At 39.8% G+C, this 20,108-nt stretch overlaps 1 protein-coding gene across 2 annotated transcripts; it reads right to left on the reverse strand.

Annotated features, from left to right (window-relative positions):
- Positions 1–1,482: 1,482 nt before the first annotated feature.
- Positions 1,483–19,905, reverse strand: GTSF1 (gametocyte specific factor 1). 2 transcript variants are annotated; one of them, XM_036456780.2, is made up of 9 exons: positions 19,833–19,905; positions 17,384–17,428; positions 9,756–9,856; positions 7,866–7,992; positions 7,383–7,466; positions 6,864–6,927; positions 5,664–5,758; positions 3,607–3,639; positions 1,483–1,691 (listed from the first exon to the last, which is right to left on the reverse strand). In XM_036456780.2, the coding sequence occupies exons 2-8, from the start codon at positions 17,397–17,399 to the stop codon at positions 3,623–3,625; spliced, it is 504 nt and encodes a 167-aa protein (XP_036312673.1). In that variant the 5' UTR covers positions 17,400–17,428; positions 19,833–19,905; the 3' UTR covers positions 1,483–1,691; positions 3,607–3,622. The 2 variants fall into 2 exon arrangements, with proteins under 2 accessions (XP_036312673.1, XP_045443384.1); XM_045587428.1 differs by lacking the exon at positions 19,833–19,905 and having other exon boundaries at positions 17,384–17,430.
- Between the last annotated feature and the right edge of the window lie 203 nt (positions 19,906–20,108).

Raw genomic sequence — 20,108 nt, forward strand, 5'->3', positions numbered from 1 at the left:
AACAAAGACCAGACTAGTGAATCCTAGGCCCAATAAAAACCCCAAACAGTCTCTGAAAGCTCCTAGATCAGACAAATTGGTTGATTTAATCATTAGTTTACCAAAGAAACAACAGGATTGTCTATTTGTGAGCTAATAACACAGGCAGCCAGTCATCCTCCTTTGTGAATGTTATACTCCAAAGGGTCAGATGTATTGTGATTAAATTCTAGTAGTCGTGAGCAAAGAGCTGTTTTCCTAAAATAATGAAATCAGAGTTTTCATTTGCTTTTCATAAATGTTAGATGTTAGCCTATCACCTCTTTAGATATTAAATAAAACCACAAAGTAACTATTTTCTGTTTAATTCTTTGCAATGAGACTCATATCCCTGTTTGTTTCTCTTAAACTAGGTAGTTCTGAGTTACAAGTGTAGTTTTGTTCTGTCATCATCCAAACAAATGAAATCAAAAGGGTTTTGCATTTTCCAGTAATAAGGCTATTTTTAGATAAAGTGTTTGTGAGGTATTGATACACAACATAAGTGACCAGAATTAGGGGCATAAAGGGTGTTTTTCCCCTTCCTCTACCCTCTCCAGAAGAAATGGCCTAGTTATTCACTTAAGATCACTCAGCTAAGCAGAACTACTAATGTACTGGGGCTTATCTTGAACCGGTTTTTAGAGTTTGGAACTAAAGACACAGCTCTGCTTCATCAGGGAAGAACCTTGAGTAAAACTGGTGGAAGAAGGCCTACTTCCCCTTATTGTTACTCTGCTTGAGAGATCACTTTTGGAATTGTCAGTATGCTCCATCCAAGTTCCTATCTATACCAGATCACAAACCCCTCCCATGCCAGACAGTTTTAAAACCAAACCGAGTCAACCACACAAAAACAATCGCAACAATCTCTGGGGAGATTATGAAGTCTCCTTGTAAGGGCCAACAAGATCCTAAGATAGCCAGACCTTTGGATGTTTTAAAATCTAACTTATTACACATATATCCCAGGGTTGTCAGCAGAGCCCTCACACATTTCAACTTTGAAACTTAAATTTGACACACAGGTGGAAAGCCTCTCTTCTCCGCAAGTGCACTTGTTCCTCCCCTCCATTCTAATCTCCACTCCTATATAATCTATATCTAGTTTGACAACTAGTACAACATCTAACTGGAATGTAGGAGAGAGAGATACAAGAAACCTATCCTAGGTTGGAAATATTTAGACAGAACGGGATACTTTGCCTTATAAATGCTATTGATATCTTGGTGACCCCGGATAAAGAGATGCACTGAGCAAATGGGGCCATTCATACTAATGGGAAAAAGAATTTGGTCCATGTATGTCAGAGAACACAAATATTCAGTTACTTTTTTCAACCCAAGTTTCTTGCCTGTGTTTCCTGGCTTCTTTAAGATTCTTTAAATAATTATGCTTCATTAATGTGGAATGGGATGTGCATTCTGATCTTGGGGCTCAGATACTTGACCAAACTATCAAGCTATCTACATCAATGGTTTATTTGAAATAGTTGTAAAAGTACGCAGAGTTTTTCTTGCATCAAATGACTTAAAAGGGAGGAGGGGGGAAAAAAAAGGCATCTGTCAGTTTGAAAGTCACAGACAGTTTATCTTTCTATAATTAGATTAGGAAAAAAAATGAAGAACCCACTGATAGCAGGAAGAAGCAAGAGTCTTCTAGGTTCAGTCATCTGTAAGGAAATGAGAAAAAAATTTTTAGTTCCTTTCAATGACAAAGGTAACAACTACATGTGACAATACAATTAAAACACAATTAAAATCTCTTGGTTGCTGGAGGAATCTGCTATTGTTAATGGTAGAGCACCAGTACCTTCTGACCCTGAGCTCTTTAGTACCATTAAGCAGATAGAAACTTGTTAATTGAATTAAAAGCATTCTATACAGAGATCAATGTACACTCCTGTGTCAACAGTTTTTTGACTGATGAGGAAATCAGAATTGACTAGGCAATTGACTCTGGCAGACAATTCTGGATTAATTCTAATTAACTTATATTGATCTTTTTTTTCTTTTCACTCTACTACACATTAATTTACCAATATTTTCTGAGCTATTACAATGTACATTAGGTGAACAAAAATTAATATTACTTGCTTTTGAGGCACCTATTAAAAAATGGAGTGGTTGATAAACACACAAATGGGATAAAGCATAGACTACAAGATAAACAAATCCTTTTCACCTCTGTGCATTCAAAAAAAACTTTCTATACAAAATTAAGTCCTTAAGGGAATAAGTCATGTCTTCCATTTCTTTTATATCCTTCCAAAGAAGCTAGAGAATTCTGCAACAACAGGCATTCAAAAAATGATAAGAAGGTCTGTTGCTATTAAAGAGTCTTAACTAACAGAGGATAATTTTTTTTCTTGGTTCCTCAGGGGTAACACAGAAAAATAAATTTAATTCCAAATGAGAAGTGTATCTTTTCTTAAGTTAAAGAGATAAAAGTTTCTCTTAGGCTTTTGCCTTAAGAGTAGCCATTTTTACTAGGTAACTATCCATACTAGAGCACCAAGTATTTTGTACAGTGTGTAAGAGAAAGATTCAAAGTTCATGATTTATCCAGATCTGTTTGCACTTTCCTGGCACACCCCAGTGCTATTGTCTCTCTTTTCCTTTGGGGGTCAGATATAATTTTATGCTTTCCTGATGTATTTAACAATTTAATGTCAGAACCTATCAAGAAAAATGGCTGATACTGGAAGCAACTGATAGTTATGGTCCATAGCTAAGGAGTGTTTACTTTTAGAATCTCTTTTTTACTTTTGACCAGAAGAAACATCTGCTTTGGTATAAAATGAGCCCTAACTCACAGAGGATACAATTGATTCACTGTCCAGAGGAAGTGAATGAACTCAAAGGTAAGAGGTCAATCATTCATTCACTAAATATTCACTGAGGACTTACTAGCTCAAAACAGAGGGGGATATACTCCCACCCCTAGCCTTTTAAAATATTCCTTTGCCAGGGGCAAATGCAGCCAGGACAGCATTTGAAGCACCAAACTTGGCTCCGTTATGGTTAATAGGGTAACCTCAAGGAAAGACTTCATATGTGAAAAGTAAGCTTTTTGCTCTCGTCATATAGATTTTGTGAAGTTCTACTAAATCAAATATTCAGATAAGATCAACAGTGCAAGACTCAAGACTCTTAGAAATCCAAAACTTTTAAGAGCTCATTAAAAAGAGTATGAATATTTTGATGTGTTAAAGTGTACTGCACAGGGAAAGAACTGCAGAGCAGTGAAGCACAGCTGTCTGATTAATCTCAGCCCATTAAAGAGGTGTGATAGATCTACAATGCAACACTGATAAAAAAAGAAAAAAAGAAAAAAAGAAAAAGGCAATGTGTAGTAACTCTAGGGAAAGCAACTTGGTGTGTTAACTGAATTCTAATTTAATCAGTAAATGCCTATTCATTAGCGTGTAAAGCCATAACAGAAGCTATATACTTAAAAAACATAGGGACACACAAAGCTTTAATTTGGTGCCATAATCTGAAAGAAAATTGGACCCAAATTGCTTTATGTCCAGTTAAATCTTGCTACCATCTGAAAAGATAGTGAAATAAAACTGAAACACTTACTTGATGGGATATTCAGTTACTGTGCATTTCCATCTACAGAGTAGAAATATTTCAAAATAAATACACCACGTCAACTGAAATTCATTCCATCCTCTACTCTTAACTAAACACAAACAATTTATTTGGGTATACTGAATCGCAATATAAAAGTAGAAGAATGCATTCATTCACTCATTCATTATTTTTAAGCTCTCACTCAAGGACATGTGTTTTTATTGATGAGAGAGAGAGAGAGAGAGAGGGAGGGAGGAAGAGGGGGATGGGAGTAAACAGGAGGAGGGGGAGGAGAAGGAAAAGGGAGTGGGAGAAGGAGAGGGAGAGAGATATATCAATTGGTTGCCTCCCATATACGCTTGTACTGGGGATTGAACCTATAACCTGGATATGTGCCCTGATCGGAAATCGAACCCAAGACCTTTTGGTGCATGGGAAGACACTCCAACTAAACCACACCATTCAGGGTTAAAAGTAGAAGAATTTAAAATTAGTGATTGCATTCTACTCAAGATCATGAGAAAAGAAGGCAGTTCTTTACCTATCAAGCCTTCTGACATACGATTTGGTGATCTCATTTGTTGGGCAAGTATCCAAAGGAAATTTTTTTTTTAAAGGAAATCCTCTAGCCACCTGAAAATTAACTCAAACTGTAGCAAAGACTGAAACCAAAGGAATCTGAATTGGGAGGCAACATTAGAAAAATAAAGTGCATATTAAATATGATGGTTATCTTGGGTGTTCCACATGTGGGAATTTCTTTACCAGGGTGGTATGATACAAATTTAGTATGTTTGCTCAGCATGGCCTCTGATGTCCAGGAAGGACATTTAAATACTATTTTTATGCTGATTCTTATGACTCATAACTTTCATGTTCTCTCTACACATTTCCTTTTAGGTCCCTGAAATCCAATTTCTAATTCCAATTCCCTATTGATCTTATGTCTTGAAAGTCAGGGATGACTTCCTCCTAACTAAAATCAATAGTCTTTTTGTTATTATTATTAATCCTTACCTGAAAATATTTTTCCATTGATTTTGTTTAATACATTTTATTGGTTTTTCACAGAGAGGAAGAAAGAGGGATAGAGAGTCAGAAACATTGATGAGAAAGAATCATCAATCAGCTGCCTCTTGCACACCCCCTACTGGGGATGTGCCCGCAACCAAGGTACATGCCCTTGACCGGAATCAAACCTGGGATCTTTCAGTCCACAGGCCAACGCTCTACCACTGAGCCAAACCGGTTAGGGCTTTCCATTGATTTTTTGAGAGAGAGTGGAAGAGAGGAAGTGAGGGGGAAGAGGTGTGGGGGAGGAAGAGAGGGAAAGAGGGAGGAAGGGAGGCAGAGAGAGAACAACAACAAAAAAAACACCTCACATCGAAGTGAGATATCATTTGGTAACCTTCTACATGCACTCCAATCACAGTCAGGGATTGAACCTGCAACCCAGGTACATGCTTTTGACCAGGAATTGAACTTGCAAACCCTTTAGTGCTCGGGCTGACACTCTAACCACTGACACACTGGTCAGGGCAATAGTCTTTTAAAAAATATGCTCTTAGTTTATTTTTTAAAACGTTTTTATTGATTTTAGAGAGAGTGAAAGGGAGAAGGAGTGAGAGAAACACTGATGAGAAACATCAATATTGATCAGCTGCTTCTTGCACACCCCCTGCTGGGGACTGAGCCTACAACCTGGGCCTGGGTCCTGACCAGGAATTGGTGCTTGCGTTGACACTCAACCACAGGCCACAGTAGCCAGGCTGGGCAATAGTCTTTTTATTGCTTCCCAAATTTACCCGTGGTGTTTAATGTCAGTGGTCACCTTATCTGGGAAATATTCTTTTGGTTTCTGTGATCTTGTACTTTCCTAGTACTAACCAGAGCCAGGACTAGGATGAACAGAGTGAGGCCCTTAGGGTGCAAAATTTAAGGAGGTGCTCATTCTCAGGGTTATGGAAGTGCAAGTTACACTGACTAAACATGTCTTTGAATATCAAGATTTACTATATTAGAACAAAGGAAAGAATAAAAGTATTCTGTCTCATTACACTTACTGTTTTTCCATGGCAGAACATACGGCAGAGACTTGGGAACGCGCATGCCTGAAGCCAGGTTACTCTTATGTTCCATAACTATGTTGCTTGCAGGGCTGCAAAAAGAAAGACAAATCTGACTATGCCAGCATATCTGTATTCTTCAGGCAAGCACACACAAGACAATCAAAATGTGTGTTTTTTTTGTATTTTGGGGGAAAACAAAACAGCCTACATTATAAAATGTAAACACATTTCCATCAAAACATTCTTGCAATTAGAATGATTACTATTTCTCTGGAAAGCTCACTGTTCTGAACAGGCATTAAGATGGGTCTCAGTATTTTCATTTCTTAGAAATTGAGATAAACAGTAATGCCATCTACTGTTCAGTTGTAGAACACACACATCAACTCATTCAATAAACATGAGATAAAATAAAATGCCAAGACAATCATACCAAGGGCAACAAATATCAAAGAACTGAGAAAAAATTAAAACTGTACCAATGAAATTCATTTTTAAGTTTTTCTATCATAGTGAACACACAAAGTAAGGTACACTTACAATTACTAGCTGACCTCAGGAGCCAAGAAATAAAAATGGATTAAGTATTCAATTTGGGGGGGAAATGAAGTCTAGCATTTCATTTCTTTATTTTCTAATCCATAAATAGTCTCATTTGGATTTGAAATGTGATCTTCTAAGGGTTAAAGATAAAATAATAATGAGAAATCTTATAGATTTCAAAATTATATGCAAAATTAGTGTGAAGAAGAAATGCATTTCCTCCCCTACCAAACAGGTATTTTGGATTCTCCACTCTTAAACAACTATTAAGATTACTTTTTCCTTAAACACTAGTTAGAAAAAGTAAAAATGATCCACGTAGTATAGCTGGGGATTTTTTTTAAAAGAATTAAAATAATATGAACCTAGTAAAAAACTCAACTAAGACATAATATCTGGCACCACTGTCTCCTTTGCTAGACTATAAACTAGTATTTCTGTGTTCCCACAGTGATTAACACAAAGCAAGTAACCTTTTTATGAATCAAGGAAGAAATAAGAAAAATAATCCACCAAAAACATATCTAGACTAAGTTACTACCAAGTAATGCCATCAAGGAAAGAGATCAATTCATGCTTTGGTGGCTGTTTTTGGTAACAAAGCACTCTGATTTGGGGAGACAATGCTCGGAATGAGACAATTTCATTTACCTGTTCTTGCCACAGTAGTTGGCTGTGCCCCAGACAAATGGGGTGCTGGTCTGTTCCCACAAATCTGCCAAAGGAAGCAAAACATAGTTTGTGGTATAAAACACCAGTTTATGCTAGTTTAACTTGTAATAACTTATAATACACCTAAGTTAAGAGAAGGAAGTAAAAATTGATCAAGTACCTTGTCTAAGTGACACAGTAGCAGGAATTTAATTGAAGAATATAAACACAAAGGACATAAGTAATAATAAACGTGCCTAGTAACAGCCAAACACAGATGGCATAGCACAATTTATGGAAAAAAACAGATGTAAAGAAGTGCTTTTTCCAAACAAGAAGGGAGAGGCTGTTTCACATGTCTGCACAGCCATACAAATGTGCTCGTTTTGGGGCCCAATAAAAATAACAAAGCATTTCGAACAACATGGCATGTTCATAAAAATGGAAAATCTTCCTTCTGTCTAAAGCAAATGACTTGAGATTTAGATATTGTGCAGAAAAAGATGCAGAAGCACTTACCTTTATCCCAGTCTTCATCACAAGGAGGGCACTGCCATGTGCTCTCAACCAGAGTCTCTTGTCCAAGGTTCCGGGTTTGGTTGACTGAAAGACAATAGAGATTTTGACATGAGACTGGGACATTGCTGACTTATGTGTAAAGGGATTAGTGGCCAAATATGTTGCAGGGTAGCCCAATGGGTCTTTGGTTCTCGAAGATATACAGAGTGGTCTTATCCCCTTGCTGAGAGAGGACATGAAAAAAACACAAAGATATTTATCATATCTGTGGTAAAAGCATTTTTTTAGTTAGATGAATTATTGGTAAAGTGAATCAGGTTGTTTAGAAGAGAAAGCATTCTGACAAACACAACCTGACATCCTTTTCCTGCGGAAAGTATTCTTCAAATATGGAAAGCCAAAAATCAAGGTGACAATGTAGCATAACACAAATTTAAAGGGGCTAACCTATAGTACAAAAACATTTCAGCTAGCCAGTCTTACCAATGTCTTGCTCTATACAACTCTTGTCATCACAGCTTGAAATATGATGACTGATTTCGGTCCGAGGAACCTGATGGCGAGCATTGAAGGGACAAGTAGCCAATTTGTTTGCGACATCAGGATGATTCTGTGGAACAAAAATTAAGGGGTCTATCAATTCTCTGGACCTCTTAAAAGTCCAAGGGGCATGGCTCAGTTTTATCTATAAATGGCTCCCCTAAAATCTCTCAATATACTTGCAGCTTAGCTATGATAGGTAAATTCATACTAGAAAATTAAGAGGAAATTTTTTTATCACTCATACAGACCATATAGTATCTCAAAATCATCAAAACGTAAGTCTCTTTGTTATGACTATAGAAATTGAAAACACAGATTTTGGGTTAAGCGGCTTATATGGAGGTAAAGAGCAAATTTAGAATTGGGTATTAGAACTACATCTTCTCTCCCTGTTCCTAAGAGTCATGAGATTCAAGTGGCACAGCATGTAATGGTAGAGCTCTTTGGATGTCTTTGAAAGCTGGTATTGAGGATACCCAGTAATAATAAAACATTCCCAGTCTGCACTGCAGTAATCCCTGTTACTGCTATACAATAGGGCTGGAAAATAATTGTTGGAAGGGAGCTGCAGAAGAACAGACCAATGATTTTTCAGATTAACTTGGGAACACTTATTTAAAGTAATAATGCCTAAAATGAGGCTCTGAACAATCTGACCTTTATTTCAGTTATTTCACTAAGGAAAAGTCCAAATGATGAGTCTACTCTGCTGACCAAGTTTCTTATTAAGACAAAGTATTTAATGTTACTCAAATCTTATAGTAATATACCAGCAATTAAGAAATTTACTTACTAGGAGAAGAAAAAGATATATCACACAATACCAAAAAATAAATAAATAAAATAATGTGAAATGGGGAGAAGGCTGGAAAAAAAAAATAGAGGATGGAGAAAATTGTGAGGGCATTTGTTTCCATGATTTTTCTAAGGGATGTCAGGTATTCCAATGCAAAGGTTTTGTGGCCAAAGATCAAGAGCATTAGAAGAGGACATTGTGGTGGTATCTTCAGATGCATATGGTCCATGTTCAACTTTAATCAAAAGATTAAAAAAAGCTGGAGAAATAAAAATTAGAATTATAATCATATCTCCAGGACTACAAAAGAAAAACTCATGAAAGGATGTTAATACATACATAAATTGTATGCTGTTTGGATTAAGTACCAAAACTGTTTTCGAAGCATCAGTCCTGGCAGAACTTTGGTCTCTGTATCTGACATTAGCACTCTAACAATCTTTTCAAAGTGCCTCAGTTAATATACCAGCATCAAAGTAATTTACATCAGATAAGTATACAAAAGAATGACCAGAGAAGAAACTCTAATAAGCTGGTTTCCTTCCCCCTCAAAGATGCTGTTGAAATTTGGAAAAAGAGTTATATTTTAGGAATAAGTTTTTCTTGGTCTAACCTCTAACTATTCAACTTCTCTAAAATTTATAACCAAAAATATCAGAAATCAATGTATTATTGACTCAATCCTTATCAGGACAATGAATGCATCAAATTCACAAGACAGAAGAGATTTTCTCATTGCTAGCAAAAATTAGTGTTTCCTCTTTTTACAAAGGGAGAAAGATTCCAGAGAAGCCATTTATCACTATGGGTGCTTATCACTAGTTGGGGGGAAAAAACAAAATAGGAAAAAACTTATGTACCCAAGGAGTAAATAAATTCCTTTCTATAAATGTTGGTATTTAATACAGACGTGGATTCCCAAAAATAATTCTGGCAATTTAACACTTACGTTAAAATCATCTGATATTTACAGAATTTGTTTTTTCAAAAGAAGAACTGAGGGCATCATAGGGCAAATTATGAAAATATCCTACCTTTTTGCACTTGATGAGATGATAAGGAAACCTGCAGGCTCTGATCTGGTGGTTTCTATCATAGGGACATGGTAATAGCTTTTCAGGGTCCAAGGAATCGACTGAGAGAGAGAGAAAAATAGGATAAGTATAAAGCTTAATATGTTTTTGGATAACTACAGGATTACCAATGTATTTTCTTTATTTTAAAGCATTTTATTTATTTAAAAATATTTTTTATTGATTTCAGAGAGGAAGGGAAAGGGAGATAGAAACATCAATGATGAGAATCATTGATTGGCTGCTTCCTACACGCCCTCTACTGGGGATGGAGCCGAAACAAATGCAAGTGCCCTTGTCCAGAATCAAAAGTGGGATCCACACGCCGAACTGGCTAGAGTAGGCGCAATGTATTTTCATGTTTTTTAAAGGCACAATGTATTTTCTAACAGAAACTGCAACAAGAGAATAAGACATTCTGAAAACAACTTGAAATTTAAATAAAAGGGTAATTAAACATTTGAAAATGAACATTTAACTCTGATAAGATAAAATTGTGTTAAGCCCAGTAAAACCAGTGATCAAAAGATAAGGTTTTAGTTCATATTTGGTTGTACTTAAATATTGCTGTTTTCACCCAGCTGGCATGGCTCAGTGGTTGAACATCAATCTATGAACCAGGAGGTCATCACTGGATTTCTGGTCAGGGCACATGCCCAGATTGTGGGCTCAATCCCCAGTGTGGGGCATGCAGGAGGCAGCTGATCAATGATTCTCCCATTGATGTTTCAATCTCTCTCTTTCTTCCTTCCTCTTTGAAATCAATACAAATGTAAAAAAGAAAAAAAATACTGATGTTTTCATTGTTGGTCACCCTTACTATTAAACAAAAAATTACATGACATGACATTTTCTTTTTCTTTTCTAAAAGTGTTAATTCAGGGTCATTTATATTCTAGCTAGCCACCCAGAGCTTCCCAACCAGTATGCTGAAGGTTGGAATGAATAGTGTGCCAATATTTCAATGTAGGAGTCCACATACATGTGTTCCCATACCCAACTGTCCTAGGGCAAGTTGAGGATAGTTACTCCTGCTCAAAAGCATCCCGGTCTATTTGCTAAAAAAGCACTGTTCTATATCAGTGATATGTTTTATGGAAGACTGAGAAATACTCGTTGATAGATGAGTTCTTTTTCACCTGTCTGCTTTAATTCACTACTACTATAAGTAGTTCCTGATCTTGGTTACTCAAGTTACCTCTTAGATGAAACCAATACCTTTATTAGATAAGTAGTTTTACCTTTAATATTTTAATGCATGAGAAAAAACCAGAATTTTTTAATTTAGTGATTATCAAATTTGCCATATTAAAAACAGAATAATCTGCAAATACAGAGCTTCCTGAGGTTAAGACACCTGCAGACATATGAAGCTGCTATGTGAAAGAAAGCCCCTAACTTATATCATGCTATTTAAAACTACTCCTAGAAGGCTATACTTTCAGGGGTTATTTCCATAGTTTGGAATTGTGGAAATTTCTCTGAACATGTCTCTCAGAGAAGTTTCTCTGAGCATATAACTACCCTTAGGGTTTACAAGATGCCCAGGTTGAGCCCCAAATTTTAATAGGCTGATTAAGGACAGGAAATTAAACGGTTAAGCACATTCTCAGTATATTATGAGGATGAGAAGCAACCTAATAAAATGCTTTGTCCCCATTGAAGGCAATGATAAAAATGAAATAAGATAAACAATTCACATTTGATAAAAGGTGTATAAACCAGGAGACTGCTATGAAAATCAGAAGCTAGTGGGGAATTGAAACAGACAGTTTCACTGGAAGAGTGGTAAACATGGAATAAATTGCTAACCATGACCATGATGTAAATGAGCCAGAAAGGTGACGTGAAGGACAGAATGAATAGGAAGAAAAAAATCTTAGAGGACAGGCAGGCTTATTATGCCAAACAGGCATATCCTGACCAGCAATCTTTTTTTTCCTTTCATCTTTTTCATTCTCCTGGAATTTTTAAAATTTCTTTATTGATTATGGTATTACATAATTGTCCTCATCCCCCCATTCCCATCCCAAACCCCTTCCCATGTATACCCTACCCCCCTGTTGTCCATGACCACTGACCAGCAATCTTTTCACTGAAGCTTCAGGACACCCAGGGTGAGTTCACAAATGAAATTCGTATTAAATCCTTTCATTTAGTCCATTCCATCACTAGCAAATGTTAAGCCATGTCAGCAGCAGACAGACTGGATGTACCTTATGATTCATACACACTTTACTGCCCACACAGTGGCATACGTCAGACTTGAAAATGATAGTTTTCTACCATAATGCTTTACTTTTTGGTCTCTAGTAATTTAGGTTAGCTCTAACCTGCTTTTTTTAGATTTAAAATTTTTATTTTCTTTTTCATTAAAAAAATTTAAATGGCTATAAAATATATGCAACATAAAATTTACCATATTAACCATTTTTAAGTGTACAGTTCAACTGAGTTAAGTATATTCACATTGTTGTGTAACTAATCTCCAGAATTTTTAAAATCTTTATTGTTCAGATTACAGGTGTTCCTCTTTTTTTTCCCCCCTCCATAGCTCCCCCCCCACCTGATACCCCACCCCACCCCATGTCCTTACCCCCTGCCACTGTCTTCATCCATAGGTTTAAGGTTTTTTGTCCAATCTCTTCCCACACCCCTCAGACCCCCTTTCCCTTGAGAACTGTCAGTCCACTCCCTTTCTATATCCGTTTCCATTATATTCACCAAGCCATTCTGTTTTTCAGACTTTTTATTCACTTGATTTTTAGATTCACTTGTTGGTATGTATGTATTTGATGTCTTTTTGTTGTTCATAATTTTTATCTTTACCTTTTTCTTCTTTTCTTCTTAAAGAATACTCTTCAGCCGAAACCGGTTTGGCTCAGTGGTAGAGCGTCCGTCTGCGGACTGAAAGGGGTGGAGTCTCAAGGCATCACTAGACTAGGGCGTGGCAAGCAGTGATGGCTGGTAGCCAGCCGTCCCATGCCTCCAACTGCATCCCCGCATCTTGCACCCCAGCGCAGCAAACAATTATTCCTGCACACAGCTCTGCAAGGAAGCTACCCTCACTTTCCAACCCCATGGCAGACAGTCCAGCTTCTCCCCATAGGAGTTCGGGTCCTGCACATCTCCCCAGAAGCTGGATTTCAGAGAAATCTGGAGCTTGTTTCCCTTTGGGTTTAAGAAAGCAACGCCTGCCGCCGGCCCGGATCATGTGTGCTCCGTACCTCAGCTTTTCAGTGTTTGTGCACTGAATGCTCTTTTCCACTTTCTTTCTAGTTGTAGAACTTCCACTTAGCCAGCCCTCCCATGGCTCTGGGTGATAGACATTTTGTCTTTTAGTTGTAGTTTTGAAATAATTGTGCGAGGCAGCAGTTTAGGTGTTTACTTACGCCGCCATCTTGGGTTCCCTCTGCCATAATTTTTTTCATCTTACAAGACTGAAACTCTATATTAGGGGTGTCGAACTCAATCAGAGAAGGGGCCAAAATCTAAAATCCAGCCTAAATCGCGGGCCGAATGGTTTACTGAACAGTCATAAACTGTCATTGTGATGGAAACGCAGGGGAGTGCAGTGATGACAGCGCGGTGCGGGCCTCATTGCAAGGCCTGGCGGGACGGATTTGGCCCGCGGGCCTTGTGTTTGACACATGTGCTCTATATCCATTAAACAACTCCCTATTCCCTTTTCCACCCAACCATGGCAAACACTGTTCTTTCTGTTTCTGAGTTTGACTAGCCTAGATACTTCACCATCGTATTTGTCTTTTTGTGACATTTATTCCACTTAGCATAATGTCCAAGTTTCCTCCATACTGTGGTTGTGATGGGATTTCCTGTACCTATTTTTACTTAGAAAAAAAAAAAATCTTACCTGAGGATATTTTTATTGATTTTAGAGAGAAAGAAAGGGGAAGAGAGGGAGGGAGGGAGGTAGGGAGAATGAGCGAGAGGCAGCGAGACACAGAAACATCCATTGGCTGTTCCCATAAGAATCTCCAACCTAGGTATGTGTCCTGACCTGGAATTGAATCTGTAACCTTTTGGTGTATGGAACAACACTCTAATCAACTGAGCCAGCAGGGTAGGGCTGCCTTTTTTCCTCCCTTAACATATCTTTGTGCTCCTTCTATGTGCGTCCATATAAGGAATATTTCATTACTGCAAAGAAATGTCCTAAAATTTTTAAAAAAAATCCTTACTCAAAGATATTTTTTCCATTGATTTTTATTTTATTTATTTATTTTAATAAACCTTTATTGTTCATATTATTACAAAAGTTCATTTTTTTCCTCCTCCACCCTCTGCCCTTTCCCCACCCCCCACTGTCCTCATCCATAGGTGCACAGTTTATGTTCAGTCTCTTCCCACATCCCCCTCTCCCCTTTTCCCCAAGAATCATCAGTCCACTCCTCTTCCATACCTCTGATTCTATTGCATTCAACAGTTAATATTGTTCATCAGGTTTTTGAATCCCTTGGTTTTTAGATTCACTTGTTGATAGTTATGTATTTGTTGTTCATAATTTTTATCTTTATTTTCTTTATTTTCCGAAAGAACCCCCTTCAGCAATTCATATAATTCTGGTTTGGCGGTGATGAACTCTAGTTTTTTTTTTTTTTTTTTTTTTTTTTTTTTTTTTTTTAATTAGTGAAGCTCTTTATCTGGCCTTCGATTCTGAGTGATAGCTTTGCTGGGTAGATTATTTTTGGCTGTAGCTTCTTGCTATTCATCACCTTGAATATTTCTTACCATTCCCGTCTGGCCTGCATCGTTTCTGTTGAGAAATTAGCTGACAATCGTATAGGTGCTCCTTTAAAGGTAACTACCTGCTTTTCTCTTGCTGCTTTTAATATTTTGACTTTTGCTCTTGGAATTTTAATTATGATGTGTCTTGGTGTGGTCTTCTTTGGATTCCTGTTTGGGGTTCTGTGCTCTTCCTGGACTTGTAGGTCTAATTCTTTCACCAGGTGGGGAAAGTTTGCTGTCACTATTTCTTTCAGTATGTTTTCAGTATCTTGCTCTCTCTCTTCTTCTGGGACCCCCAAAGTTCTGATGTTGGTTCGCTTGAAGTTGTCCCAGAGGTTTCTTACATTACTTTCAACTTTCGGGATTCTCTTGTCTTCTTGCTTCTGTGGAGGAGTGTCTTCTGGCTCTTTATGTTCCAAATCTTTGACTTGATTCTTGGGATCTTCCATTCTGTTTTTAGGACTCTATAATATTTATTTCAGACAATGTATTCTTTATTTCTTGTTGATCCCTTATTATTTCTTGTTGATCCTTTTCCATATCTTTATAGGTCTTATCAGCCTTTTCTAGGAAATCCTTGAAAAACCTTATAAGCATGATTTTGAACTCTATATCCAGTCGCTTTTTGTTCTCAATTTCTTTCGTTTGTGATCTGTTTCCTTGTCTCGGCATTTTCCCAGCTTCCCTGAGTTGGTAGCCTTAAAAGTATCTGTGTTCAGCTTGGATGGGGCGGAGTTTCAGGGTGGAGCCTAAAGCCTTGGCTTCCGTCAGCCACACCCTATGAGGTTCCTGAGTCTCAGTGTTCCTCAGGGTCCTTCAGTACTCGCTGCAAGCACCTCTGAGAGAAATGTGCCCTCGAGTTTCGCATGCTACCAAACAGTCTAGGCTCTCCCCCAATGAACCTGGAACTGGGGTTCAGTTCAGTTGGAAGTGGGGTTCAGAGCAGTCTGGAGCTTTTGTCTCCCTCCTGCTAGGGCAATCCAGCGGCAGTCAACCGCCCGTTCTCTGTGCACAATGTGCGCGCTTCCAGGACTTCCCCTCACCGCTCCCCTGGGTTTCTGCCTCACAGCCCAGGCTCCCTCTGTATGAGCCTGGGTCCCCAGGGTCTGGCCTAGAACTGGGGTTCAGTGTAGTCGGAACTGGGCTCAGCACAGTCCAGAGCTTTTGTCTCCTTCCCACTAGGGCAATCTAGCAGCAGAGTCAACGGTCCGTCCTCTGCGCGTAATGTGTGCAGCTCCTGGGGCTCTGCCTTTCGCCGCTCCCCTGAGATTCCGCCCAACAGCCCAGGCTCCCTCTGTATGAGCCTGGGTCCCCAGAGTCTGGCCTAGAACTGGGGTTCAGTGCTGTGAAATCTGGGGTTCAGCTTTTATCTCCTTCCCACTAGGGAATGCCAGCCAGGCACTCAGCCTCCCCCTCCTCTCTGGCTCCGTCCTCTCCGTGCCTCCGTACCTTAGGCTTTTATAGCTCCTCTGATTTTCCTTCTGGTTTTCTATTTCCTTCTTGTTGTAGAATTTCCAGTCAGTCGACTTTCCTGTACTTCTGGGTAATGTCCATTTTGTATTTTAGTTGTATTTTATTGAAATTGTTGTGTGAGGCTGCAGTTAGGTGTTACTTATGCCGCCATCTTGGCTTCTCAAGCCTGTTTTTCTCCATTGATTTTTAAAAAGAGTGAAAGGGAGGTAGGACTGGAGAGAGAAACACTGACCGGTGGCCTACTGTACACACTCTGGCTAGGGGAGGGGCTGGGAGTAAACCTGAAACTGAGGTACATGCCTTTGACTGGGAATCGAATCTATAACCTTTAACTGTAACCACTGAGCAAAACTGGCCAGGGCTCATAGATTCTTAATCATTTCCCTTACTGATGGATATGTAGGTTGTTTAGTTTTTACTATTATATATAACTAGAGGCCCAGTGTACAAAACGCGTGCATGGGTGGGGTCCCTCAGCCAGGCCTGCACCCTTTCCAATCCAGGACCCCTCGGGGGATGTCTGACTGCCAGTTAGGCCCGATCCCGCAGCAGCAATCGGACATTCCTCTCACAATCTGGGACTGTTGGCTCCTAACTGCTCACCTGCCTGCCTGCTTGATTGCCCCTAATCACCTCTGCCTGCCAGCCTGGTCACCCCTTAACTGCTTCCCCCTGCTGGCCTGATTACCCCTAACTGCTTCTGCCTTGGCCCTCACCACCATGGTTTTGTCTGGAAGGACATCCAGAAGATGTCCAATCTAATTAGCATATTACCCTTTTATTAGTATAGATGCTGTGACTAACAATCTATTATATACTTCTTTGTGCACTGTATGAGTATTTGTATTTGGCAGATACCTAAGAGTGCAATATTGATGTATATGTTTGGGCAAATAAATTATTCTAGGTTTTGTTTTCTCAGTGCAAAATTTGAGTGTCAAATAAAGTCATTTTCAGGTCTCTTTTGGTTCTACACTTGTGTGATTCTAGTGCTGCCTCCCTTTTGATTTCCTTGGCTAGCTAAGAATCCTAGATTGCTTGGGAAATAAGAATATTCCCTAGGATTTCTTTAATCATAAAAACTCAATCTACATCAACAATATTATACCATATTACTCCTCAAAATAGAAAGGATACACAGGTGTCCCAACTGCAGCCCTTTCAAAGCTTGATGATGTCTCATACCTCTTTATTTAAATTTTAAATATTTTATTTCAAATTTGGGCACTTCTCTACATTACTATCATATTATCCATTTCTCTTCAGCAGTTTAGGAGAAATATGAATCTTTGCTACACATTAGAAGTCTTGTCAAACATAATATTGTATGCAAGTTAACTTATTTTCTAAAAGCAAAAAGTACATACTGTAATTTTCTTCCATGTTGGAAATGAAGAAGCCGAATCCAAGTGCTGGGGAGGGAGGGAAAAAAGCAGTGGTTCAGTGAGTCAGAATGAAATGTACATAAAGGTGGCCCCAAGAAGTAAGAGTCAAACTGGGATTGAAGCTACCCAAGTTCAATATGAAAAACCTTTAGTGCCCTCCTCCCTTACATATTTCCTCCCCCTTTTTAGCATTCTTTGTTACTTTAAAGCATTTCAATATCATTGTTTAATTCACACTCGGAATAAATTATAGGGCTCCAAAATAGTTAAGAAAAATCACATCTGACTACTAATTTAAAATGCATTGAGGTGATGTCAACCTACTTGAAGTGCCATTAAGTAGCCAATCACTGTTTACCATCTGTTAGGGTTTGCTGCTGCTTAACATGAGAGAGGGCAAATCAAGACCACAAGAATACTATTGTTTTTAAAAAAACCGGGATGGAAAGGCTGCCAGTCTCGCTTCCTCCTCCCTGACAGTTGGGAATGCTGGAAGCCTGTCAGTCAGTCTGTACACTCAATCCATCCAATATGCCCAGAGACATTCTCGCTTACTATTTTCATGACTTTTCTTAAACATGATCAGGAAGTGCCACATGTTTTCCACTGATGCTTTACCTCCCCTCTGTCTCCCAATCTCCTATTCCAGTGGTCGGCAAACCACTGCTCGAGAGCCACATGCGGCTCTTTGGCCCCTTGAGTGTGGCTTTTCTACAAAATACCACGGCCTGGGCAAGTCTATTTTGAAGAAGTGGTGTTAGAAGAAGTTTAAGTTAAAAAAACCTGGCTCTCAAAAGAAATTTCAATCGTTGTACTGTTGATATTTGGCTCTGTTGACTAATGAGTTTGACGACCACTGTCCTATGCTAAAACAAATAGAGCTAGTTATTTATTTAAAATTTTTTTAAACAGACTTGGTTATTTAATCTCTCCATTTAACAGTCATTCCTTCCATGCTTTGAGGTAAAATTTCTGAATGTTAGGACTTAAGAACTTTCCATTTTATGGGTAACAGAACCATAAAGAACAGGTCTGTAACAGAAGTGTGGGAGATTAAAAGACAAGAATTGGTTTTGTAGTTTGAATTCTCTTCTACTAGAGATCCCTCCTACTGCGCATTGTGATTAAATAAGCTTATCATTATGGGGAATTAAATAAGATTATCATTTAGGAAAAAAACCCCTAAATTTATACAAAACCATCCAATAAGAAACGTCTGAAAATTGGCCAGATTTACAGTTATTCCCTCTGGAGCAAGCTCTCCTATAATTCCATATCCCTTCCCCCCATTCTATGACATAAGCAGCCTTGGAACCCATGAAAAGAAATACCAGCGACCAGCTGGAACCCTAGTTTATTAATTTGCTGCAGAGCCCAGGTGTTAATTATAACCATTAGTGAAAATGGCGTAAAAGTGTTTGTTATGTCTGGATTAGGAAATCCTGACGTTTCTTTCGGCATGTTTTACTTGTACATGGCCACTCTAGACTTTTAAAATAAAAATAAATGAAGTTTGGAAGGAAGAACCAAGTTATTATATTCCTTGATTTTCAGGCATTTAAAGGGATGATCAGCACTCCATCCTGCCCTGTGGGGGCAAAAAGGCTAATCCCAGTAGGGAAAGGCCACTGGAATCCACAGCCTCATCATCAGCCTTGTCCACCTAAGCAGCCTTCACATCCAACTGTGAACGGGCTCTCTGTGTCTTTTCCCTGGCACTGGATGCGCTGAAACGGGCAAATGACACAAAGGAGTTTCTAGTTTGGGGGGGAAAGTGGTCCGAGGTAACCGGCTAAGGGGCTCAGGAACACAGCGTTTCTTTCTTTACACAGAACATTCCGAGTAGAGTTAAGCAACGGGACAGACCAGGAGAAGAGGGGGAGGTGGTTAACTTGTTAACTTGTTTGTAGACAAAGGAGCTCGGGCGGCCCTCGAGGGGGCGGGCGAGGCGGGAACCGCCTGCGGCCGAACAGCTGCGTGGGGAGAACCGCCAGGCGGAGGGCAAGGGACACAAAGGAGTTCCAGTCTGGGGGGGGGGTACGTGGTCTGAGGCAACCGGCTCCACAGAGCTGGGGCTCAGGAACGGTTTTTCTTCCTTTAAGCGCCGGCCGGCCGCGGGCCGCGGGCCAAATGGTTAAAAAGCGGGACGCCCGGTCACCTTCCTTTAAACAGAACATCCCGAGTAGATTTAAGCCACGGGACGGGACAGGATAAGAGGGGACGGTGGTTAACCTGTTTGTGGGCAGAGGAGCTCGGGCGGCCCTCGGCCCGGCCCTCGAGGGGACGAGGCGGGGAACCGCCTTCGGCCGAACAGGAACCGCCGGGGCGGAGGCCGGGGCCTTAAAGGGGAGAGAACAGATGGCGGAGGCGCCCCGGCACCCAAAGTGAGTCGTTTGAGGGCCCAACGCCGGGGCCGCCACGTCCTCCTTACCTGAGTCCAGTCACCCTCTCCACACAGTCGTCTCCACACAGTCGTGTCCACCCGGCGCCCTGGCAACGCTCCCTTCCGGCGCCTGACGTTAGGGCGGGGCTCACTTCCGGTGCCGCTGACGTAGTCCCGGCCTAGCTTGGGCTGGGGGTGCAGCCGCTGTTCTCCTCGGCGCTCCCTCCTCTGGCCCTTTTCCCAGGCCTCAGGTCACCCCCCGCCCTTTGGGTCCGCCCAGGGGGCCCCCAGGAGGACGGCGGCCTTGCGTGGGAGGAACGCGCT

Source organism: Pipistrellus kuhlii, unplaced genomic scaffold (genome assembly GCF_014108245.1).
Source record: "Pipistrellus kuhlii isolate mPipKuh1 unplaced genomic scaffold, mPipKuh1.p scaffold_m20_p_3, whole genome shotgun sequence".
Lineage (NCBI taxonomy): Eukaryota > Metazoa > Chordata > Mammalia > Chiroptera > Vespertilionidae > Pipistrellus > Pipistrellus kuhlii.